This window comes from Gymnoscopelus microlampas (assembly GCF_963454915.1).
Source record: "Gymnoscopelus microlampas genome assembly, chromosome: 9".
Classification (NCBI taxonomy): Eukaryota; Metazoa; Chordata; class Actinopteri; order Myctophiformes; family Myctophidae; genus Gymnoscopelus; species Gymnoscopelus microlampas.
The window spans coordinates 42199959-42225967 of NC_139946.1; the positions used below are offsets into that span (position 1 = coordinate 42199959).

General features: G+C 40.3%; 3 protein-coding genes across 4 annotated transcripts in view; 1 reads left to right on the forward strand and 2 right to left on the reverse strand.

Moving 5' to 3' along the window:
* The window catches only part of LOC311051848 (UV excision repair protein RAD23 homolog A-like), a 110689-nt gene extending 108420 nt beyond the window's left edge, over nt 1–2269 (reverse strand). For both annotated transcript variants that reach the window (XM_084066514.1, XM_084066513.1), the window contains exons 1-2: nt 2096–2269; nt 197–278 (exon numbers count right to left, since the gene is read on the reverse strand). In XM_084066514.1, coding sequence (XP_083922640.1) covers nt 197–278; nt 2096–2164 — 151 coding nt within the window. In that variant the 5' untranslated portion in view covers nt 2165–2269. The remainder of the gene's footprint in view (nt 1–196; nt 279–2095) is intronic.
* Nucleotides 2270–3457: 1188 nt separating this feature from the next.
* LOC311052046 (calreticulin-like) lies at nt 3458–11669 on the reverse strand. The gene is made up of 9 exons (XM_084066840.1): nt 11436–11669; nt 10434–10535; nt 9350–9553; nt 8951–9045; nt 8032–8241; nt 6540–6653; nt 6071–6214; nt 5257–5349; nt 3458–4620 (listed from the first exon to the last, which is right to left on the reverse strand). The coding sequence occupies exons 1-9, from the start codon at nt 11518–11520 to the stop codon at nt 4411–4413; spliced, it is 1257 nt and encodes a 418-aa protein (XP_083922966.1). The 5' UTR covers nt 11521–11669; the 3' UTR covers nt 3458–4410.
* A 1707-nt stretch (nt 11670–13376) lies between these two features.
* Nucleotides 13377–25667, forward strand: cUnh19orf44 (chromosome Un C19orf44 homolog). Its single transcript, XM_084066729.1, has 10 exons — nt 13377–13744; nt 15091–15267; nt 17315–17442; nt 17654–17768; nt 20383–20755; nt 21084–21160; nt 22016–22529; nt 23717–23806; nt 24117–24283; nt 24729–25667. Exons 1-10 carry the CDS (start codon nt 13664–13666, stop codon nt 24816–24818), a joined length of 1812 nt encoding a protein of 603 aa, XP_083922855.1. The 5' UTR covers nt 13377–13663; the 3' UTR covers nt 24819–25667.
* Nucleotides 25668–26009: the final 342 nt, after the last annotated feature.

Below are 26009 nucleotides of genomic sequence, written 5' to 3' on the forward strand. Positions count from 1 at the left end.
CACAATCTAGTCATTTAAACCAAACCAATTTCCTAACATAGGAATCATAATAAACAATGTTTGAATCAAAAGTAGGCTAAACTAAAATTACTTGAACTCTCTTTTACTAAGAAACTCTTTGACTTTTAGTTGAGTACTGAGGTTAATCTGATTAACAAAACCTGAGTAAAACCAACAACAACTTCATATGACTCACCTGCATAGATGAGTTTTTGTCCCATGGCTGGAAATATATCTTTGCCCCTTTCCTCTTCTATCTTCTGCTTGAGGGTTTTGACCTGTGAAACATCACAGTTGGTGAGTGGATTTCATGAATGTTTCTAATTACATGTAACTAAAGAATGAGGTCAAATTAATCATGAGACTCCACATGCAGCCTAGGCTAGCACAAATAATAAAAAATAAATTAACAAAAACATGTTTTATGGCTCTTTATTCTTGAAATGCACTTATTTGGGCTATAATAAACTTTACCAAATCACTTTCAGTAAAATAGAAAAAAAAAACTAATGGGAAACCTAATGTAAACAGTTCTTATTAATAGCAAATATCCAGTACACCTCTTCCACTGCAAAGGGGTTCAAATGAGTCCACATATTACTACTAGGCTAGTACTTCATAAAAACACTTCATAGTAAACTACATTTACTGCACATTACTAACTAGGCTACTACGCAATGGTGTAAAGTAACTAAGTATTATGTACTCAAGTACTGTACTTAAGTACAATGTTGAGGTATTTTTTACTTTATTCAGTATTTATTCAATACTTTTGTACTTTTACTCAAGTACATTTTGAATTCCGGACTTTTACTTAGCAACAGAAAATGTTTACATTGTAGAATTGATACTTTTACTTAGGTAAAACATTTGAGTACTTTTTCCACCAATGATGTAAACAGTTATTATTAATACCAAATACCCAATACACCCCTTCCACTGGAAAGGGGTTCAAATGAGTCCCACTAGGCTACTAGCCTGTGAACATTACTACAAGCATATAATAATTAGGCTACTATTACTATTACTACTGCACATGCACAGACACAGGCACAGGGGGAGGGCTGAAAATATTACTTATTATTACTATTACTACTACAGTACATGACATGTCGTTATTATTACTATTACTACAACAATACATGTAGTTATTATTACTAATAATACTACTACAGTATCCATGCACAGACAGGGCAGCTGGGGGCTGGAAATATTGCACCGTCATTCATGGTGAGTCAGTGGAAGCGCCAGCAAAACCGTTACATTCACATTCGGGACACAAACTGCTACAATGTAGCAGTTTGTTTCACAGAAAGAAACCACGCACAATGTAAACAACATAGAACATATTCGGGATTCAAATCGCACTCTAGCAAGGCCCTGTTTTAGTCCCATTCCCATAGTGACAGACAGACTATAGCCGTGTTTACTTCAGCCCGTAGCCCTGCTCCAGAGCGTTAGTGAGTTCTCTCTAACGCTAACGCTCTGCCAGGCACCCTGCTATTCTCATAGACCGAAAATTACACTGCCGTGCGAGGTCTCCAACTTTAGTAAAAAAATAAACAAAACTACTTCGCCACTCATCAAAAACAAAGGCAGTTCTGTATTGTTGAAGGTCGATTCTCCAGGGTGGGCAGCCTCTCAAAACCTAACTTTTTCTTTATAATAGACTTTTTTGGGCATTAAATAAACAAATATTTTATATTTTATGTATTCCACTGCGCCCCCTACAGATCTGGTCAATGGTAAATTATAGTAACCAAATCTGTAGGGGGCGCAGTGAAAAAAATAAAATAATTTCCATCTGGCGGACATATTTTATTTTATGCCCAAAAAGTGTATTATACAGAGAAGTTGGTGTCCTGAGAGGCTTCCCACCCTGGAGAAAAGACTTTCAACAACACAAAACTGCCTTTGTTTCGGTGAGCAGCGGAGTAGTTTTGTTTATTTTTCACTAAAGACGGAGACCTCGCACGGCAGTGTAATGTTGGGTCTATGAGCAGAGCAGCGCGCCTGGCAGAGCGGTAGAGAGAGAAGTCACTAAAACGCTCTGGACCAGAGGCTACTTCAGCCGCTGTAACTTCTCTATACTCACCGTCCATTGTGGATCTATCTCTATCTTAAAGGTCTGCTGCTGGAGGGTCTTCAGCGTTATGGTCAGCATCTTTCAACACGACTGTCTGTCACACGACCGACTAAATACGCCGCAATTTCTTTACTGTTGCTTCTTTTTGCCCACAGTGAGTGTGTGTATCACTGGGTCTGCGTGTGTGTGTGTGTGTGTGTGTGTGTGTGTGTGTGTGTGTGTGTGTGTGTGTGTGTGTGTGTGTGTGTGTGTGTGTGTGTGTGTGTGTGTGTGTGTGTGACTCAGCTGTCTCACTGTACAGTTTGAAGTGTGGGCTCAGACGCCATCTACTTGCTGTTGGAGACAAGACACAGTGGTGGAAAGTAACTAAGTACATTTACTTAAGCACTAGGCTACTTAAGGACAATTTTGAGGTATTTCTTTTACTTTAGTGGAGTATTTACAATTTTCAATAATTTTACTTCACCACATCTCTGAGAAAAATATTGTACTTTTACTTATTAAGTACTAGTTACATTTTAGATTTAGATTGTTATTACTAAACATACACTAACCACTTAAGCTCCATATATATTTCGGCTATTTGAAAATAGACGATCTACAAGCTCACAATGCATCGCGATGCGAAGCATTGTGAGCTTGTAGATCTGCTGTTTTCAAAAGATGTTTGTTTATGCATTTTGAAAACTTGAAATGGGACATACTGCATAAAGAGTACTTTTACTTTTGGTACTTTAGGTATATTTTAGCTGAACATGCTGTCATCACGTGAATAATCCAGTATCCCGTAAATTATGATTCACACCTCCAATGTAGCCTATAGGTTATACATTTTTATTTTTTTTGGTGGTGGTGCAAATCAATTGTTAATTGACCTTTTATCTGCTAACGGTTATTTTTTTAGCCAGTCTTTAGATAAATGATCAGATGTTCTTGGGCTCATTTCCCCCGTCTGTCCCAAATCCCCATATTGTGATTAGGCTCTCAGCATGAGTTTGAATCTGAGCCAATTACAACATTTAACCCCATTCAACTTTGGTGTCCTCAAGTAACCTTCCCCATAGAAAGGTGATGGTTCTTTTTTCTACTTTGTGTTTTATATTCGTTGATGATATGTATTTATTTTTAGTTATCTTTTATGCTATGTTGATGAATTGAATACATAAGACCACAATGGAAACAAGTCCCAGGACTTTTTTGTGTTATACTTTTAGCTCAAATGTCTGACTGTAACTTGTGCTGTTTACATGTCTGTCTAATAAAGCATTAATCAAACCCCAGACTTGCCTGGAGAACTTAAAATGTGTCCCTCTGAAATTACACATTCTCTCAACTTTCCTTGGTCCTGAAATAAGTGAAGAGCCACACTACTGAGAGAAAAGCTTCATTTTATTTAAACTCAAACAGTGTGTGCCATGGGATAAAGTCAATGATTTTAGACCAACCACAACAATTGAAGATTGTGAATCACAGTTTGTCTGATACAGTCTCTCTTACAAACACAGTCTCTCTCTTACACACTTGCACGATGAGAGCATAATGTCAACATTGGAGACCGTTGGGGTACAGATCCATTGTTTTAAGCAAATGACTGAATAAATTATGAAGGGATAAATTACAAAAGGAACAGTACTGCATACAACTAAAAAAGAAAAAAAGAAAAGAAAAGTCATGTAGAAAAAAGTGCAAGAAACCACAAATAGTTTGCTCTTGATTAACTGTACATCCCCAAACAGGCAACATGAGTTATGAGGTGATGACCAGCTGGGCAAAGTGGGCAGAGGTGACAGAACAGAAGGGCAGCTTTCAAATCGAAGGTCAGATGTACATGTCACAGCTGAACGTTTGATTGAATAAAAAGAAAAAAAAAAGGTGAAAATACAAGCAGCACTCTGAGCAACTGTAGGACACGCACGCATATACACATACACACAGACACACACACACGCACGCACACGCACGCACACTTGGACTGACCACATTCTGTAAGTCTCATTAAATTATAAAATTATTTCTGAGGTGGACACACACAAAGAAAAATGTAAACCCTTCTCGTAATTCAAGAACCTAAAAAAAAAAGAAAAAGAAAAAAAAAGAGCGAACAAGGGCAAATTAGAACAATAAACCAGACCTACCCCCCTCCACCCCCCCTTCCCCACCCCTACACCTGAATAAAAGGCTGCCGTATGGAAGGCCAAAGTCCATAGGTTGTTTTTTTTTTCCTTCTGTTTGTTTGTTTGTTTGTTTTAACTAGGAGGAGACATGCACAGCATTCCCTCCTGAGCCAACCAGAGAGAGAGACCCCCCCGGAGATCCCGTCCTCTCTACAACTCATCTTTCGTCGCAAGCTCGTCCTCCTCTTCTGTTGGACCGTCGTCATCCTCTTCCTCCTCTTCCTCCTCCTCCTCGCCATCTTCCTCGTCCTCCTCTTCCTCATCAGGGCCACCGTCCGTCTCTTTCTTGCTCTTCTCCTCCTCGTCCCTCAGTTTTCTATCGACCTCCTCCAGCTCGTCTTTCATCTTCTTCTCTGGTCCCTGGTGGAAAAAAAGGGAAGGTTTTACTCACACAAAAACACCACTTTCTAAAAGCTGAGGCCGCGTGGTCTCTTCAAACCAGTGTTGATTTTGACAGCAAATTTTGATTTAGTTTTAGTCATAGTCTTTTGAATACAATGCTGTTTAGTTTGTCATATTGTAGTCACCTGAAATGTTTACTTTTAGTCTAGTTATAGTCGACTAAATATCATAAAATTATAGTCGTCTAAATGTACAGTTGATTTAGTCGACTAAAATGTATTTTGGCGGTGCCTTGATGGCGTCATAATGGCTCATTTTACACTTGGTTGCATGCTGAAAATAGCCGATCTACAAGCTCACAACGCGTCGCGCTGCGACGCATTGTGAGCTTGTAGATCTGCTATTTTCAGCATGACTTGTCTTTTAGTTCTACTAGATCTCTTCTCCACTAGTCCCTCCCTAACATTTTCTAGTCTAGTCTAGTTTTTATTTGTTGATGAAATTGTCAATATATTTAGTCTTAGTTGTAGTCATCATAGCTGAGTTTTTATTTAGTTTTCGTCAGTGAAAAGAGGTAGTCGACAAACATTTTTCGTCATAGTTTTAGCCGACGAAATCAACACTGCTTCAAACGTATTTTGTTCTTAGACCTACCTTGGTAGCTCCCCAGGTCTGCTTCCCGAACTCCTCTGCTTCTGCGACATCGTCAGTGATGAGGAAGTTGTCAAAGATGGTTCCAGACTTCACCTGGACAGAGCGATACACATGGTACAATATTACTCATGAGTTTTAATCATCTGTAACTATAGAATAATTGTACATTAACCCATTCAAATCCGGGAACGCATACCGTGTCATTTTAGATTCTTAGCTATAACCATTATTTTATACTTTGGGCTATTCAAAAAAGATCAGATATACAAGCTCAATCTACTAGCTTGTAGATCTGCTATGTGAAAAGTTGTGCACATGTTTGAATATATATATATATATATATATATATATATATATATATATATGTTAAAGCGAACATTTTTTTATTCAAATCTTTGCTTCTGGGGATTCTACAAATGTCTTTTTCTTTTTGAAAAACAACTTATGCTGTATTTGTCTGCGGACCCCCCGATCTCAAAATATTTTGTTCCAGGGACCCCCAGCGAAGATTTGAGTAAAAATGTATACATATATATTCAAAGATTTGCACACATTTTCACGATTCTTTTTCAAAAATAGCAGATCTACAAGCTCATAGCGCGGCACTCGGTGCCGCGCTATGAGCTTGTATATCGGCTATTTTTTAATAGCCAAAGAAATCTAAAGTGACACAGATGCGTTCCCGGATTGAATGGGTTAACATTCAACCTTCAGTCACTACGAGTTAATTCAGTTATCGTATAAGTTATGGCCATATAAATGAAATGATAACAATTCAGGTCTAGTAGGAATAAGCCTAAGTTCCTCCATGTACCTGCCACAGGTCCAAGCCCAGCACTCCAATGTTGTCAAACTTGTACATGGTGGCATCGGCAGAGTACTCTGGGTTGTCGATCTCAGGGTGGACCCAGGCTCCTTTGTAGTCAGGGTTGTCTATCTGCTTGGGTTTCCACTCGCCCTGAAAAGGAGACAAGGATAATGGTGTTAATAGGGATTGCATATCAATGCTGGCAGTGATAGCTCCTGTTCATACTCACTCATTATAAATCCAGAGCTACTGACCAATAGAGATGTCATTTTGTGGCTTACACTGTAAATGTATTAAGTGCTGGTAACAAGTATTTTAACCACATCCTGCACATGTCGTAATAGGTGAACATTCAGAGAAAATAGCTGATCTACAATGCTTGTAGGTAGTATATAAGGTTTGCTTAAAGAATGGCAAAAAAAGCTTCAGAATAATATTAATAAACTGTGAGAAATCCTACATCCACTGACTCTACCTGGTATTCTGGGTTGGTGATCATGGGAGGTTCCCACTCTCCATCCATGTCCTCGTCCCAGTCATCAGGCTTCTTGGCATCAGGGTCAGGGATGGTCTCTGGTTTGTCGAATTCCTGGCAGAAAACAGAGATCAGTTCGTTGTAACATCAATCACATCATAAAACACACAAATGAAATCAGATTCAGTACAAAGACAAAAGACGGGAATTATATTAGCAAAAAACTAAAATTGGCTTATAGAAAGAATAATCCAGTGAATAAAGGGTATGGTAAGCTGAACAGAGAAATCTCTGTCAAAAACTACAATTTCAATGATTCTTCATCTACATGGCATTCTGGGCAGGGTGAAGTCTCTCCTGTGTAATTCGTCACACACAATGGCTCCATAAAAGGGAAACTGGACACCTTCCGGCCTGCCTACTCCACGTTTTTAGCTATTATGTAAAGCAGGCTTGCCTTTGGCCGTACATATAACCTGAGTACCTATAAGACACAATAGAAACCTACACAATGCTTTGATGTATTTAGGCTGGAGATATTTGAATCGATGACTAGAGATAAGATTTGATGCATGTCTGTGTCATAAAGACACATATTAGCAATATTTTACTACTGAAAGACCCGTGTAAATGAATAGATGAATCGGCTTAGAAGCCTTAGAGATGACATTAATTCACATTCTCACTCAAAACATTGGCATTCTTGATAAAATATTATAATATAAAGACCACAGACTCAATGACAATTTAGTGACTCACTCAACCTGGGCAGTGGCATTTATCAAGGACCCAGAAAAAAAGGGGGGAAAAGTCCTTCAGGTTCAAGTGCCATTTTTTCTGCCATAATAACGTAATTTACCCTTTTTGAGTGAGGGTTTGAATGTGAATGTAACATTGGTGCATACTTGTGTAACAATGGCCAAACGATATCAAGGTCTATACACTTTGAGTGTGTGTAGAGTACATAGAGTGTGTGTACAGTACATAGTCTGCATGTGTATAGTACAGTGTACTGTATGTTCAATGCATGCACGTTGTGTAGGTTCAGTACATGGCATGTTTCACAGTACATCATACACTGTACATACAACCTGCATGTATTGTGTATATCGTCACTGTCAGGCAGAAACCTGACATTATTAATGCCCGACATTGTGCATCCATTGAAATACAGGTTCTTGCTTTCCATTTCCTGGAAACTAACGGTTTTGGACACAAGGTTTCCACAGCGATGATATGAGGACTGACCGTGGGTAGCTACTGGGACGTAAGTCGGGGCTTGATCAACCCCGGCTGGGTCACCTGGGCGAAGGTGTATGTTGTTGCGAGACACGAAACACCCTATGACCCCAGGCTACAACACTGATGATACGTCCCAGGTGCATCCATGTGACGTTTTCTTTATAGTACTACTGTATATAAATGTATGTACAGACACAACATACACGTCATATGTTGTGCATGTACAGTCTGCAAGTCTGCTACTGTATACCTCAGGCTTGGTGTCTGCGGGGTCCTCGATCTTGGCCCTGTCGTCCCAGTCGCTGGGCTTCTTGGCCTCGGGGTCTTTGATCTTCTTAGGAGGCAGCATGTCCCAGTCCTCCTCCATGCTCCCCGACTCCACCTTCTCGTTGTTGATCTTCACCTCGTACGTCTGGTCTGGGTTCAGGATCAGCGTGTACAGGTGGGTCAACTCGTCATCCTGGAGATCAAAGAATGGGGATAATTTAGGAAAGAGACAGGGATTCAGGAGGGACCATGCCCTTGTTTTGCATGTTTAGCTACAAGTCATGCATAATATTAAACTACAGTATACGCTTTAATGTGTGTAAAGTTATACAGTACATGACTTGAGGTCAATGGGCTAAACTTGCAACAACACCGCTATTGTCATTTAACCCAGGGGTCCTCAACGTTTTCAGGCCAAGGACCCCCTAGCTGAGAGAGAGATGAAGCAGGGACCCCCCTCTCAATTGTATAAAATTGTGTTTCAGATGAAACTTTTTTGTTTACTTGGTCTGCTCTTTTTTCCCCTCTACAACTGTACGTCTTTGCCAAAAATAGCCGATCTACAAGCTCACAACGCCTCGCAGCGCGAGCCGTTGTGAGCTTGTAGATCGGCTATTTTTGGCTCAAGTTCCCCTCAGAAAAGGGAGGTTAGGGTTCAAGTTAATGTAAAAATCATGTCACACAAAGATTTGGCGGACCCCCTGTAGTAACTCTGAGGACCCCCTAGGGGTCCCGGACCCCCTGTTGAAGACCCCTGATTTAACCCATTAAAATTTTTTTTGCCAAAGAAATCTTAAGATGACACAGATACGTTCCCGGTTGGATTAAATTGGCACTGCTGAAGGTGACAAAATAAACATGACAAACTAAAGTATCACACAAGCTTCATGCAATCACACTACCTTGCATTTGATATCCTTATTGATGAGGTAGTTCTGTCCTTTGTAGTTGAAGATCACGTGAACCTTCTTGGTGCTGTAGCCACAGATGTCAGGGCCTGTTGAAATAGATTAGAACTTTTTTATTCACTTTTAACATTATATATTAAAGCGAGGTAGTCACAACTACGAAGGACAGTATTAAATGTAAAATCATAATGAATCTACCAAAACATCACTTGAGAAAAAAGTGCTCAACTGAACTTAAGCCCCCTTCGCAAGGGATTAGTATTACATTATGGACTTCGACTTCTGGTAATTTAGAAATTACCAGAGGTCCCCATATAATACTAATCCTGTGCGAATAGGGCTTTAATCAACAACAAGTGTCCTTCCAACAAGTAATCCCCCCCATTCACTCACCAAACATGATGTAATATTGTGAGTCTCCATGCATTTCCGCCTGGTCGAGCTCAGAGGGGAAGATTTTGACGTAACCACCTCCGCAGTCGATCTTCTGCTCGTGCTTAACGCTAAACTGGACTACGAGGGGCTTGCCCTCGTTGCTGAAGGGCTCGAAGCGTGCGGACATTGCGTAAAAACGAGCATCCTCGCTGGTTTGAAGACCTGTATATGGGGAATGGTGAATGGAAGACAATTTAGAACTATGAATCTAGAATTCCCTGTAGAAGCACTTGTAGAATGTAGAAGCCCTTCTGCATTCTACTAATTCTGCATACAACATGCATTGTGTGAATGTGTTATGGTGTTGTTTCTTGTGATTATAATTTTTAAAATGGCTACCTCTTTTTTTTTAACTGTACGCTCTCAACTTGTTGAGGATATAAGGATGGTAACTCAGGCACATAGACACAAACAAGTGTTCCACCTGTATTTACCAGTGGTGTTAAGTAACTGAGTACATTTACTCAAGTACTGTACTTACAGTAAGTACAATTTTGAGGTATTTCTTTACATTACAGGAGTATTTTCAATTTTCAGTACTTTTACTTCTACTCCACTACATCTCAGAGGCAAATATTGTACTTTTTTTTTTGTACCACTACAATTATTTGAAAACTTTAGTTACTTTGCAGATATAGATTATTATATTATAAAACATATATTAACCACTTCAGCCCTATTTGGAAATAGTCGATCTACAAGCTCACAACGCGTCGCACGGCAAAGCGCTGTGAGCTTGTAAATCTGCTATTTTCAAACATTTTTGTACTTTTACTTTTGGTACTGTAAGTATAATTTGATGCCAATACATGTGTACTTTTACTCAAGTAACATTCTGAACAGGCCTTTTACTCATAACAGAGTATTTCTACACTGTGGTATTGCTACTTTTACAAAATATATGAGTACTTCTTCCACCACTGGTATTTGCATTGCCAGGTATTTGGCAATATGCAAATCAAGCCAATTGGATGCTAATGGTACAACGAAACCACAAAATAAATTGATTGTGATTTATAACATGACCATAGGAGTAGAGTACCTTTATCAGCCTCAGCATCCCCATAGAATTTTCCAGCAGTTAGTTTCCACTCGCCATAGTCTGTCTTGTGCTTGGACACGGCCCAGCGACTCTTCCATGCATCTGGAACACAGGGAATTCATTTTCATGTCAGCAGGACAAACATTTCAATACAAAACCACTTCCAACAGGAGCTAATGCAATGTTATTACATTGTAATAACATGTGTTAGTCATACATACATGTATTCAACATAATTGGAAAAGCTTTTAGCAATCCCATTCAAACCTGAAAGGTTAGGGTCAAAGGGATCTTAACGTAGATACAGTCAGTGACAGGGTCTTGGCGGATACAGGATAGGTGGCCACTGCGCCCTAGGGACATCTGGGCACCTCAATGTAAAATTGGCTATTTTGTCCAAAAGGTTTAAAAAATGAAATATTTAAAAAATGGTCTAAAGTAATGTAAAGTATGCATGATGTGAACATGCACTGTACATCATTATAAGACTTACTTTTATCCTTCAACTTCTTGTTTATGCCCCAAAATGACTGGATATACAGGTTTTGTAGAGATGTGTAGCAATTGAAGCAATATTAGTCCTTAATTGTCGAATGTTTAAGCATGTTCACATCATGTATACTTTACATTACTTAAGACAATTTTTCAAATATTTACTTCCTTTTTTTTTTTTTTTTTTTTTTTTTACATTTTGGACAAAATATCCTTCTAAATTGAGGTGCCCAGATGTCCCTAGTGCCTCCTATCCTGTATCCGTCTTGACTCTTGTTCTCCTTTCAACAGTAGGCTATTTGAGCTTATACGTGGCCTATTGATACACACACATATAGGTTACAGTTATAACAACTCAATATTGTAAATCAACTCCTCTTCATTAGAAATCACAAACACAAATGACAAGTAGGCCTAATCAAATGAGAAAGAAACCCAATGCAAGCAAGCAACCACTTTCAATCAGTAATCAAATGTATGCCAGGACAACATTTAATGAATATACTGCACCTCCATCCAGAAATTGTTCCTTGAAGAAGACAGCAGCGTCAATAGTGACAGCTATCGATGCGAGGAGTGCGAGGATTGCCTTCATCCTGGGATCTTCAGATCTTTGGATGTCTGACTGTCTTCTCTGGATAACTAACTGTCCAGGTGTAAAGTGCACAGATTTGTTGTGTGATCTGCTTTTAAGCCCAGAAGGAAACGTATAATGTGGGGAATTCTTTCCTCTCTGGTGCTGCACAGATGGCCACGGCTCATTGGGCGAGAGTCTGGCCAATCAGATGAGACCACGAGTTACTGTTCGGAACCACTCGGGTTACGTCGGGTGCAGATCGGCGATGTGGGCGGAGCCGCGGCACCAAAACAGATCTGAGGTTAGCCATGGATCACACGACGACGTCGTGGATGAACTTCAACATAGTGTTTGTACTTAATCCATTTTGACCCGTACTGCTACATTTACCTTCATATTTTTAATTTAATGTGCTTAACCCATGGCCACAGATGTTATAATTATGTACGGCTTCTCAGAAGTACCCGTATCCTCCGTATTGTTCAATAAAAAGCCTTTTAATCCGATCGGTGGCCATTTTTACATAGAGCTATAATGTGTCAGAGTGCAATACACCTCCCAACCAATGGGGTCGCGTAGTTTAAAGTATAAGGCAAAAATACGAAGAAAATAGCCACCGATCGGATTAAAATGATGTTTATTGAACAATACGAGAGATACGGGTACTCTTGATGGCCCGTAAAGTATTGTAACATCAGTGGCCATGGGGCAAGCACTTTATATTTGAAATCTGAACGTTTATGTAGATGTACGGGTCGTAAATGGAGAAAGTGCAAAAACCAGGTTGAAGTTCATCCTCACCTCAGATTAACCCTGAAACATGACTGTCATATCATGACAGACAGTCATGTTTCAGGGCTAATCTGAGGTAATTGAACCTGGTTTATAGTAGTAACATGGTTATATGGTATAGTAGTAACATGGTTAAAATGGAGTTTGAGGTTACAGTGAGTTCATATGGAGGTGTCTGACTTTAAAGCCAGAGTATACGTTAAAAAAGACCCCAGATTTCGACAGACTCCATATCCTACATAAAACAGATATGACTAATGGACAGTGTGTCAGTGACAAACATGTACAAAGGTCATCAGTAAGAGGCAGCAGTGGTGGTACAAGTACTCACATTTTTCAAAATGAACAGAAGAAAAGTACAGAATTATTGGCATCAAAATGTACAAAAGTAAATGTAGTCATTATGCAGATTGTCCCATTTCACAAGTTTTCCGATGTATAAAAAATATTTTGAAAATAGCGGACCTACAAGCTCACAATACACACGTTGAGAGCTTGCCTTGTAGAACTGCTATTTTCAAATAGCCAAAGTCTAAATAGGGCTAAAGTGGTTAATGTATGTTTTGCAATAATAATCTAAATCTACAAAGTAACTATCTAAACTGTTCATATAATTGTATAGTGGAGTAACAAGTACAATATTTGTCTCTGAGATGTAATGGAGTAGAAGTAAAAGTAAAGAAAATTTGAAATACTCCAGTAAAGTAAAAAAAAATAATATTAATAATTGTACAGTACTTGAGTAAATGTACTAAATTACTTTCCACCACTGGTCCTTATAGACCAATTATTTGTTTACTAACATTGAGCCTGGACGCACAGGTGATTGTTTCACGCAATCAATTCCCAACCTGTTTCGGGGTGCACTGGTTTCAGCACACCCCAACCCCCTCTTGTGTGTGTTGGCTAGTGAGACGCGTCCTAACGAGACCTGATATAATGGGTTTCGTTGCGCGCATACTGGCTGCGTGCAGCCAGTGTGACGTCGTCTGTTAAGGGGTCTATTGCTTTCCGTAGACGCATGTAAATGATGTCATTCATAAAAACAACAGTGGCTCCTCCTCCTTCCTTGGAGACGACAGACGCTACAATGTAGCAACCTGAACAGAACAAATCTACAATGTAGCAACCAGAACAGATCTTAACAATTTAACAATGACAAAATCCTTAACGTGAAGCACAGTTTGAGCCAAACGGACAAGGACTTTCACATCGCTGATCGCAGTCTTGTGGATTTTAATGATCCCAGATCCCAGTCTCTTCTGTGATATGCGATTTAAAAGTTCAACTCTATACAGGCTCTTTGCAGCGTCTTTAAAAGGCTGATTGAATGTAGATCGTGTTAAATGTGAGATTGTGTGTTTTAAACATGTGGAAACGTGGTGGACGAAGCTTAGCTTTAGACCGCGCTGAGGCTCTGCTCTCTGGGAAAACAACTCAAAGGGAAGCAGTAAGTCTAAAACATGTATTTACCTTCTTCTGGCCAGTGTCAAAAACACTCCTTTTACAAGCTTGATGTCATTGTGAACACAGAGCAGTGGTTTTCAACCTTTTTTTGCGTCAAGGACCCCCAAATTGACACACATTATCCCAGGGACCCCCATTTGAAAAGAGATGCCACTGGCATCTCAAAATGGTTGAGTGAGTCCCTGGCATCATGCCAGGGACTCACTCAACCATTTTGATTTCTTGGGGGTCCCAATCTACACTGTAGTATCATCATCAGTGTTCATTTAACTCTGAGAGTGTACCAAATGGAACCAAATGGACCCGTGAGGGTCCATTTGGTTCCATTTGTACACTCTCAGAGTTACAGACACACAAGGTTCAATTTGGTTCCTAACTATTAATTTCTCTGGGGACCCCCTGGAACCCCCTCAAGGACCACTGGTTGAGAACCACTGACATAGAGTATTTGCAGAGTAACTAATCCCCACCCCTTGCTCTAGAACAGTGGTTCTCAACCTGTGGGTCGGGGTCCCCACATGATTTTGAGGGGGTCCCCAGATGACAGTGAAGTGACAATTCAAGGACTTTTAAGACCTTTTTAATACCTAAAAAAAAGAAAGGAAAAAGACCATTATTGTGTCAAAAGTAATCAACAAACTATAGTATACTTAAACTGGTCAAACATTGGCCACATTGTCAAATAATATAAGAAAGAGAGAAACATTTTGAAAACAGCCGATTGCGAGGCGTTGAGAGCTTGTAGATCTGCTATTTTCACAATATTTATCTGTGGAAACAAAAATGTAATGCCTCAACTCCTTCATTCCAAGTGCTTATCAGGATGGGGGGTCCCCAGTTCAAATATTGACTTTTTATTCGGGTCACGGCCTGAAAAGGTTGAGAACCACTGCTCTAGAATGGCCACTACCCAGTGGTGGAAAAAGTAATCACATCAATATAGAAATACTGTTAATACTGTTACAAGTAAAAGTCCGGAATTCAAAATTGACTTGAGTAAAAGTACAAAAGTATTGGTATCAATGTACTTAAAGTACCAAACGTAGAAAGTACTCTTGCAGAATGTCCCATTTCCCAAGTTTTCTAATGTATACAATTTATATAAATCTTTTGAATTCTAGGACACACACACACACACACACACACACACACACACACACACACACCACACACACACACACACACACACACACACACACACACACACACACACACACACACACACACACACACACACACACACACACACGTGAAATGGAGGCTCTGCTCTTGTATTCGTTAAATCATCAATACATTGTTATCTGTTTCTTCTCCTCATCGTTGCGCCAGGTTTCCATAGATGAGTTTGACACAAAGCGAACAGCCCCCCCACATATACAGACTCCATCACTGAACCTGAGCGATGTGTCTTGGGTCAGATCAGTCGGTGATCATGGACACAACAACCCCAAGGGGTCTGCTGCTGCTGCTGAGAAGAAGTGGGAGAGAGAGGGGGGTCCAGATAAGGTAATTAATCCATTTAGACCGGGAAGTATCTGGGAACGCATCTGTGTCATTTTAAGATGTAATGTAAAACTGTTAGGATTTAGAAGACATTTTGTAGAATCCCCAGAAGCAATCGCTTTAAAAAAGTATATATTTTCAAAAGATTTGCACAAACTTTAACAATTTAAAAAGAAAATAGCAGATCTACAAGCTCGTAGCACGACACTCGGTGCCGCGCTATGAGCTTTTTGATCTGCTATGTTTGAATAGCCAAAGAAATCTAAAAAAGACACAGATTCTTTCCCCGTCTGAATGGTTAAAAAGGCTCTTTCAGAGGTTATTTGTAATTGCACAATTTGAATCTAGTGTCAATGAGCCTGAAATGGGAGAATTCACATTTGATGTTTGATTGACTGATGTTTTTATTTACAAAAAATGCATATTGATTGCCTGGGAGCTTGGCCTTTCTTTCTCAGACGAAGCATTGGCTGGGCTGCTCCTCTTCTTGACCACATCATCATCACAGAGTTTGATGTCCAATTTACCTCCCTATCAGTGAGCTCCTCACAGTGTTGATTTCGTCGACTAAAAATATGACGAAAAATGTTCGTCGTCTACCTTTTTTCACTGACGAAAACTAAATAAATACTAAGCTATGATGAATAAAACTATGACTAAATATATTGACAATTTCATCAACAAATAAAAACTAGACTAAAATGTTAGTGAGGGACGAGTGGAGAAGAGATCCAGTAGAACTAAAAGACAAGTCATTTTATGTTTGGTTTGCGCTCGGGTGTTGCGCTCTGAAAATAGCAGATCTACAAGCTCACAACGCGTCGCGCTGCGTCGCGTTGTGAGCTTGTAGATCGGCTATTTTCATCATGCAACTAAGTGTAAAATCAGCCATTACGACGCCATCAAGGCACCGCCAAAATACATCTTAGTCGACTAGATCAACTGTTGATTTAGTCGACTATAATCTTATGATATTTAGTCGACTAAAATTAGACAAAATATAAAACATTTCAGATGACTAAAATATGACTAAAACTAAATCAAAATTTGCTGTCAAAATCAACACTGGCTCCTCAGCACTGCTTGGGCCAGTTCCATCTATTGTTTGTTTGTCTGTCTAGTCTAGTGCCAGGAAGGTGTTAGAGCAGACATCTCTATTTCATTGGAAATGTAGAAAGATTACCTGCCATCACCAGAGATGAGTGAACAGGAGCATATAATCACAGGAAGAAAGAAAGGTCAAGCTCTCTCAAGAAGTGTGATCTTCTGAACTGTGAATGTTCACAGGTTTCTCTATTAGTCTGAACTCTTACTGTGACTGTGACAGTGTGTGACAGACTGGAAACACTGCTGAGGTGACTTCACACAGGACCCAATTTGCACCCAGTGTGCTTCAGCACCCCATAAAGGGGCTAAACGTGGTGCAAATCAGGCAACTGCAAAGATATAATGCTAATTTAACCCTCTGGCGTCTCACATTTTGTTTTATAATGCAAATTGAGTGAATGCAATTTGAATGGGATTAAATCATGTTTACAACTCCAATTAGGGACAGGTATGAGTGAGCCCATTCACCTTTGTGTTTGATCAGTTGCCCAAATACTGTTAGTTCAGGTCCTTCCACTCCAAATCCATAATACTGCTTCCAGCCTGTAGTGTTTCTATTTGGACAAACAGTGGGGAGGCAGCAGCTTTAATTATTCTGTAGGAGTCTCACTGAAAACATTAAGTGCCTTAAGCTGTCTGTCAACAATCCAAATCCACACTGAATGCAAATCTAAGTCACTCCCAATGGGTGCAGAGACCTGACCACTGTAGCTTTAGTGGCTAAACAACCATTAATGTTTATTACAGTATTAACACTGCTAGTCTCACATGATGCTCGCTGGGCTCACAGGTAAAGGGCTCCTTTTTTCCTGTAATATCACTGTGCTTATATTTATCATTTTACCTAGACTATATCATGGTTGGGTATATGATGTTAGCTTGTGTATGGTGGAAAGGCAAGCTCTACCGCCGCTGTGTCTGACCTCTTCATTTCTGATCCAAGGATCCAAGACCTGAAACCTCTCTTGGAGGAGGGAGCAGGTTTCTGAAGAAGACTGCACCTCCCGTTTCAACCAGCAGCCAATCTCCAGCTCTCATCAAGAACCAGACGGAGCAGATTTCTGAACACCGGTAAGAGTGTTAATTAAATCAATTGGTGTGACATAAGTCGAATTGTAGAATGTGTCCTGCTGGAGTCAAAACTGAGTCTAGACTGATATTACTGATCATGTAATGCTCCAATGAGATGTGCACATTTGCCAGTAATAAAATACTTAACTAAATAAATACCTTTGTTTCTCTCTGATCTCTTTTTCAACCCTGTCCTCTCCCGTCTATTCAGGTATGTATCATCTTCCCAGCGCAGCTCTCAGAGTGCTGCCCTGAGCAGTCTGGATTCAACGGAGGACAACCTGCTAAGGCCGAGGGGACATTCCTCCATGCAAAGAGCTGGAAAGGTATGGTAGATGGATGGATTTACTGATGTCAATTTGCAGTTTTTTTTTATTGGTGGAACAGACGTGAATGAGAGATGAAGATTGATGCCTTAAATGATTTCAATTTATTGTCATTACAGTCTGCATGTATCACACAAATCCATGTATAATAATGCTTTTTTTAAGGGTTTGCTGCCATCTAAAGGTTCAAAATAGTCCAAAAGGGCTCGGCTGAGCTCGGCTTGCTATTAGCAATGCAGCTAATATAATTAATAATGGGTGTGTTTAGATTGAAGTGTGTCAAAATTGAGCTGTGTCATTGAGAATATCATTGGTTGAGAGAGATCGACAGGAAAGATATGGTTGGAGCAGTATTACTAGTCTATAGCGCAGCCTTTGATGTGATTGACCACAAACTGTTAATCAATAAACCCGGGTGTTATGGTTTCACCCCAACAGCGATATCATGGTTAGAGAGTTATCTTTTTAATAGAGCTCAAAGACTCTTTTTTTTTAAATGGCAGCTTCTCTGATGCTAGACGGGTTGAGAGTGGAATTCCTCAAGGAAGTTCACTTGGTCCTTTACTCTTCTCCATTTTCACAAATGACTTTCCTTTAGTGCTTGAAAAAGCTAAAGTTTCCATGTATTCTGATGATACAACAATATACAGGCTCCCACGGTTGGAGAGATCAATCAGGTGGACTGAATGGGTGACTAGCAACAGATTATTTTTAAACATACAAAAAACAAAAGGCGTTGTATTTGGTACAGTACAAACGTTTCATTGAGCTCTAAACCGTAGTTAAACCGGAAGCTGAACAATGTAACTATTGAGCAGGTTGAGGAAACAAAGCTCTTAGGTGTCATCTTGGAAAGCAATCTATCATGGACAAGGCATAGATTCAGTGATTGCAAAGATGGGGAGGAATAATATCAGTGTTTTTACCACCGCAACTGACCAAACAAGTCATTGAGACACTGAAAACAGTCAAAACAGCAGCTCGGCTTTCCCTTCTGTGTACATCAATGTAATATGTAAAGAAGATGCATGTCAAGCTCCCCTGGACGATAGTCACAGAGAGGCTGACAGTATCACTCCGTGTCCTTTTAAGAAATATCAATGCGTTAAAATATCCTACCTGTTATACAATCAGCTAACATTATGGTCTAACACACATGCATATCAGCCGAGACATGCCACAAGAGGTCGCTATCAAGTCCCTAAAGCCAGAGCAGGGTCAATGCAACGAACAGTGTTGTATCTAGTGTTGATTTTGACAGCACATTTTTATTCAGTTTTAGTCACAGTCTTTTGAATAAAATTCCATTCAGTTTTTGTCATATTTTAGTCATTTGAAATGTTTTAGTCTAGTTTTAGTCGACTAAATGTCATCAAATTATTGTCGACTAAATCTACAGTTGATTTAGTCGACTAAAATGTATTTTGGAGGTGCCTTGATGGCGTCGTAATGGCTGATTTTACACTTGGTTGCATGCTGATAATAGCCGATCTACAAGCCCACAACGTGTCGCGCTGTAGATCTGCTATTTTCAGAGTGCAACACCCGAGCGCAACCAAACATAAAATGACTTGTCTTTTAGTTCTACTGGATCTCTTCTCCACTAGTCCCTCCCTAACATTTTAGGCAATTCTTTGACGAAAATGTCACTATATTTAGTCTTAGTTTTAGTCATCGCAGCTTAGTTTTTATTTTGTTTTTATTTCGTTTTTGTCAGTGACAAAAGGTAGGCTAGTCGTCGAAACATTTTCGTCATAGTTTTAGTCGACGAAAACAACACTGGTTGTATCGAGCAATTGTAGCATGTAGTAGTTTGACGTCAGATCTCGCGAACGTCCTATGATCACTGTTGCTGATCACTGTTGATCTCGCGAGAGTGTGCGATGACAGACATGTCTCGAACAAAGAAAATGTACTCCTGATTTGTCTGTCTGAAAAAGAATTTAGTTAGGAATAGGCCTAATATTTACTTTTTCATTTCTCCCATTGGAATGAATAAACTCATGATGACCTACAGTACTTTATGGTCTCCGAAAATGGGCGGGCAGGACCGGGCAACTATGTTACACAGATATAGAACGTCTAGTGAAGTTCGGGGGTCTTGCGCTTTATTGATTTGTGTTTTACTTGTTGCGTTTAAACCAGCCTAGCCCTTTAGATGATTTGTTTACCTTTTAGATGGCACGATGAAAGCTCACAAAATTGCTTAGGATTTAACTCGGGAACACATCTGTGTGTCATTTTTTGATTTCTTTGGCTATTCAAAAATAGCAGATATACAAGCTCATAGCGCGGCACCGAGTGCCGTGCTATGAGCTTGTAGATCTGCTATTTTTGAAAATTCGTGGCAAAATCTTGTATTATATATTTTTGAAAGCAAACCTTTGTAACATATTTAGTTCCAGGAACCGCCAGAATCAAAGATTTGAGTTACAAATGTCCGCCAAAAAAAAGGGGGAAAAAAATCAAACATTTGCACAACTTTTCATGCTATGAGCTTGTAGATCTGCTATTTTTGAATACCCCAACAAAATCTAAAAATGACACACAGATGCGTTCCCGGTCTTAAAGAGTTAATGTCTCAGGGTATGACAATTTTTCTTCTTCTGCATAGTCATTCAGAAAAAGCATTCAGAAGGGCTCCTCCACTCCTCCTCTGGCTGTCCATCCCACAGTCTCCTTCAGTAGAGGCGCGTCCCACTCTCCTGCCTCTTCTTCTCAATGTGGTTCCCCTCATCGCTTCACCCAGCTAAGCCCGTCCGCATCAGTCAGCAGTGCGTCGGTTGCGCCATCTCCTTCTCCTCCCCCCTACGGCTCCCCCTCTCCATCTCCAAGCATACGAGGCTCTGTGTCCAGGTCTAGGCATCTCCCACTCTCCCTCTCCTTGGTCTCAGGACACAGCGAGGTGCAATCTCTGGAAGAGCTCTTCCTCGTGGCTCCCGGTTCAGATGATACTCAAAGCGAGAGGAGCGGCGCTTCCTCTGAAGGTGATAGCATTTATGCATTTAGGATGTTAAAGGAATAGTTCACCCCCAAAATGACTTGTGACTCAAAGTGTCTCCATTGAGTCTCCTCCGCCGGTCATCAAATTATTGGCTTACGAATGCGACAAAAACAAAAAAACTCCATGAATTCAAGGCTCTATGGGGTGTGTAATTGATAGAAAATAAACAATTCTTTGGGTGAACTATCCCTTTGAAGGAATGCCTTACTATGCATCAAAAGCACCATGTCAAGTGTTAATAACATGGACAAATTCCACTGACTTGTTAGTATTGTGCAGGATTGTGACCCTGAGATATGTTGTTATTGCAGACTTCAAGATGAACATCATGACATTAGATGACCTTGGACCTCTTGACCTCGGAGTTACCAAGGAAAAGAAAAAACAGGTGGGAATGATGGCTTACAAATCTATACTCTTAACATGATAAAATAGTACCGTAATAAAATAATGTATTTAACATGGTGAAAATATGAATTCTAGTCCTATAGAGTTGTAGTGATATACATTAGTTGATATACTGTACAGAACATAGCATAGTACTACCTTGTTTGTGCGTTATTTTAACTCTGAAAGTGTAGAAATGGACCCATAAGTGTTTAAAATGATGAAGTACTGCTAATGGGGATTTGGTTAAAAGCAGCAACTATGCAGCGAGTGTACTTAACCCATTTAGACCGGGAAAGTATCTGTGTCATTTTAGATTTCTTTGGGCTATTCAAAAATGGCAGATATACAAGCACATAGCGCGGCACCGAGTGCTGCGCTATGAGCTTGTAGATCTGCTATTTTTCAAAAAATCGTGAAAATGTGTGCAAATCTTTGAATATATATTTTTTAAAGCAAACATTTTTTACTCAAATCTTTACTTCTGGGGGATTCTACAAACGTCTTTTTATTTTAAATTATGTTTCTATAATCAGTGGTTCTCAAACGTTTTCATGTCCCAAAATGATATGTATTTGGCCGCGGACCCCCCAAAGATTTTAGTTAAAAATGGTCGCTTTAAAAAATCTATATATTCAAAGATTTGCACACATTTTCACGATAAAAAAAAAAAAATGCAGATCTATAAGCTCATAGTGCAGCACTCGGTGCCGCTCTATGAGCTTGTATATCTGCTATTTGTGAATAGCCAAAATATAAGATAATGGTTAAAGTGGTTACACAGTATGCGTTCCTGGTCTTAATGAGTTAAACAACAAGGCATGACATTAGACTGATGCGTTTGCTTGTTGTTTAGCCTAAACGGAAGGAAACCAAAACATCTCAACGCAAAGGCGGTGGTGCTGGAAAATCGACCACAGATCAGCAGCAGACAGGAGATGAGGAGGAATTTAAAAAAGAACATCAGGAGGAGGAGGAGGTGGGAGAAGAAGAGGGTCTGGACTACCTGAGTGACTTTGAGAGTGAGAGCGGGGCCGAGACGGAGCGCAGTGCGATCTCAGAGCGCCTGGGAGGAGACGGAGAGGAGGAGGAGGAAGTGTCGGAGGTGAGAGAGGAGGAGATGTCTGAATCGGGCGGATCCCGTGGGAGGAGAGAAGAGGATTATTCTAGCTGTTTCTCCAGTGTCACACATACCTCGGGTCGCAGCAAAGCGTCCAGGTCGCCTACGAGGAGGAGCAGAGATTCGTACAGCAGATCACATTCTGACTGGTCCTCCTCGTCCGACACGGTGACATCACCACCTCACAGGGCTGTGAGAGAGGCCGCCGTGCAGACCCAGCCTGATGTTCTGGCTTACACCTGGTCAGCAGGTGAGCTCGGCATTTCATTGGAACGACATAGAAAGGGCAGTGTAATATTTGGAGAAATAATGATAAAAGAAAACAAAATAAAATCTGCCCATAGTACCATTCCTACCCTACCAAACAACACTTTGGTGGAGGAGGTTTGGGTTGCCATGTTGTATCTCCAAATACTGGTTGAGGTTTCAATATGTGCTCTGTTTATAAAAAAAATGATGATGCAAAAAATATTCTCTGCAACAGGTTTTGATGTCACTATTTTAGAATACAAACGAACACAAACAATGCAGATTCTGACAATATATAAGTATAACATTACAAAAATCAACACTTAAGAGCGGCAGGTTTTGCGGTTCGATTCCTCTCATCTTTCGGCTTTGTGTCGGACAAAAGAAAGGGTACTATAGAAATGCAAACTATTTACAATGCAGCCCAAAATACAAACTAGTTAGTATTTATGCAGCACGCAGAGAAACCTCATTCCAAGTTTTATCTCCATCTCATGAGACAAAACCTGGAAAAGAACTACTACCGAAGGTGTCTAACCGCAAGTACAGGAATGACATGGCTATACATTGTCCAGCCTACCGGAACTTCCTGTAGCTCTTAAGCCGGTGTACTCCCTGTACTTTCAAGATTCAAGATGTTTATTGTCACAAGGATGTACAAGTATATGTACTGTGAAAGATTTAAGTTGGGGGTGCTCCATAATACACAGATATTGTATTAAAAAACAGTACATAAATTACAATACTAAACTTATCTAAAAGGTTAAAAACTGTTTTAAAAACGAAGGTCCAGACTGTTATGGGGGTGTGTGGGGTCCTTGATGACCCTCAGGGACTTCATGAGGCAGCGTTAGGTGTACAGCTCCTCCAAACTGGGCAGCTGACATCCAGCGATGCGCTCGGCTGTGCCCTTCTAAGAGCCTTATGGTCCCTGTCTGTGCAGCTCCCATACCAGCTGGTGAAGCTGCTTGTCAACAGGCCCTCGATCGCCCCTGGGTAGAAGGCCTTGATGATTTGTGGACTCAGGCCGAGCTTCTTGAGGCGTCTGAGTCCATATAGACGCTGTTGTGCATTTGTGACCTCTCCACCGCAGAGATATTTGCATACACTTGGAAGATCACCGGAAAGAAATATGTTTGACTACTATGTTTATGCTGTATTAATCATCCTCTCGTTGACATTCTTTAGGCATGGCTGCGATGGGCCCTGCAGTGGGCATGGCCTATGTGGACCCAACCCCTGTGGCCAGTCACACTGTCAGTGCAGAGGCTGTGGAGGGTGAGACCACCTCAACAATCCCCATTCTTATTACCTACGCAGTTTCCTTTTTATTTTGAGTCAATGTGTTGCCGTGCTCAGAAGAATTTCACCGATACTGGCTTCAGTGGAATGTTAGAGTACCATTGGTCTGTTTTACAGGCCGTTCCAACATGTTTTGGTGCTTGCATGCACAAAACGTATTTGTAGTGTATATGCCAAGTTTCTATGTATTGTATATGACTGTCCACGGAAGTATAAAGCAAGCAGCGAAGCAATAGATGATCATATCTGTGTGTGTGTGTGTGTGTGTGTGTGTGTGTGTGTGTAGCCCTTAGTGCCTACAGTCCAGCCGTGTTTGCCCTGAATGACATGCTGAGACAGCAGCTGACCATGACCCGACATTTCATCCACACAAGCAGCCATCTGCACTCCTGTTTAGTGCAGAGCCTGGGACCAGCAGACTACTCATACACTACACTGGAGGATACCAAGGAGGTAGGCGTTCTCCCTTCTGACACACACACACACATACACACACACACAGGATTTTGTTGAAATTACACACAAACGTGTGAATCTAAGAATATATAATTTATAATAACTAGACCATACCCGGTCGACGCATCCGTGGGGGGATATGCGCACATAATCTGGCAACCCGGGAGGCAGTTCGTCCCATAGCTGGGCAGCCCCGTAACCATGGCGACAGTGTTTGAAACCAAAACGCTAATAAGAAGCTGAGATTTGATGAAATTTAAAAACGGGCTTCACAGTTAAGTTCAGATGGTAATGGTCAATGGCTGTGTGCAAAATCAGAGCAATTGGTCCAGCCACTGAGGAGAACCGGGTAGCTTCACCTACTTACTCACTCACTCACTCACCACTACAGACGGACAGAGGTTACTAGAATTATAGTAGGATACAATGTTTCTGTTTGCAGTTCATCCGCAAAAACAAGCCTCCCACACTGACAGTGGAACAAGCCCTGGAGGAGGTATTGCAGGAGATGAGGGACTACCATTATATCTGACTACAATCTCGACCATTATACCTTACCTAACCGTGCCAGTCACCACTCACCACCAACTTCATGATGTGGGGTCAAAGTTGGAAAAAGTCCCATCTGCTAATGGAACTACTTTGTGCCAACTATTATTGCAGAAATTTGGTGTCGTGACATTTTTTTCTCAGAGACTATTTTTCTATGCATGAGAATATGTTATATCATGTTTTATTAAGTGTTGAAAGTGGCCAAAAGTGTAAAAGTGGTGCTTGTATAAATGTATCTTATGTCACGATCGTGTACCTTTTCAGACACAATCATTTCACACATTTTCGGCGTAGCCGGTGTGGGCCACTGTGCTGTATGACTGTTATATTATTGATTGTTAGTTTATATGAACCTTTACCTACTTCATAAAGACACGTAAAGATACTACTACTGTATGTATCCTTGATTAGTGTTTCATTACAGTATATGTGAAGAAATCATGCTCTGGTTTTTGAAGAGACATTTTAGAAGAAAAATGTCCTTTTGCACACCTATGGAGATGGACAGATGTATCGGAGTAATGAACTTGAATAGCAGAAACAACCGAGTCCTGCACACGGTCTTCAATTACAAAAAAATGTATTGTTAGTTACGTTTTCGTACCTTCATCAGGCATTCTGGTGCCTGATGAAGATGCCAGATGACCGAAACAAGCTGTGTGCGGGCGGGACTCCCCCTTTTTTCTGCTATTGAAGAGACATTTAAAAAGGTTATTTAATAATAAAACAATTTAGAAAATGTGATACAGGTCTTCTCAGACAAAATTATTAGTTGTGAAAATTAACTATGGATTATTCTTTGCAATCAAGTTACTTAAAAAGGAGTAGTTCACCCACAAAATTACTTATTATTTTCTATCAATTACACACCCCACGAAGCCTTGAATTCATGGAGATTCTTTTGTTTGTCACATGTCTAAACCAATAATTTGATGACCTGCGGAGTCTCCCCGGTCATCAAATTATTGGCTTAGGAATGCGACAAAAACAATCTCCATGAATTCAAGGCTTCATGGGGTGTGTAATTGATAGAAAGAGTAAAAAACATATATATATTTCCTTTAACCTATTAAGACCTGAGGTCGATACTACAAAATGTCTTCTAAATCCCAACAGTTTTCTGAAAAAACGTATGTTTCTATATTAGTGGCGCTCAAACTTTTTCATGTCA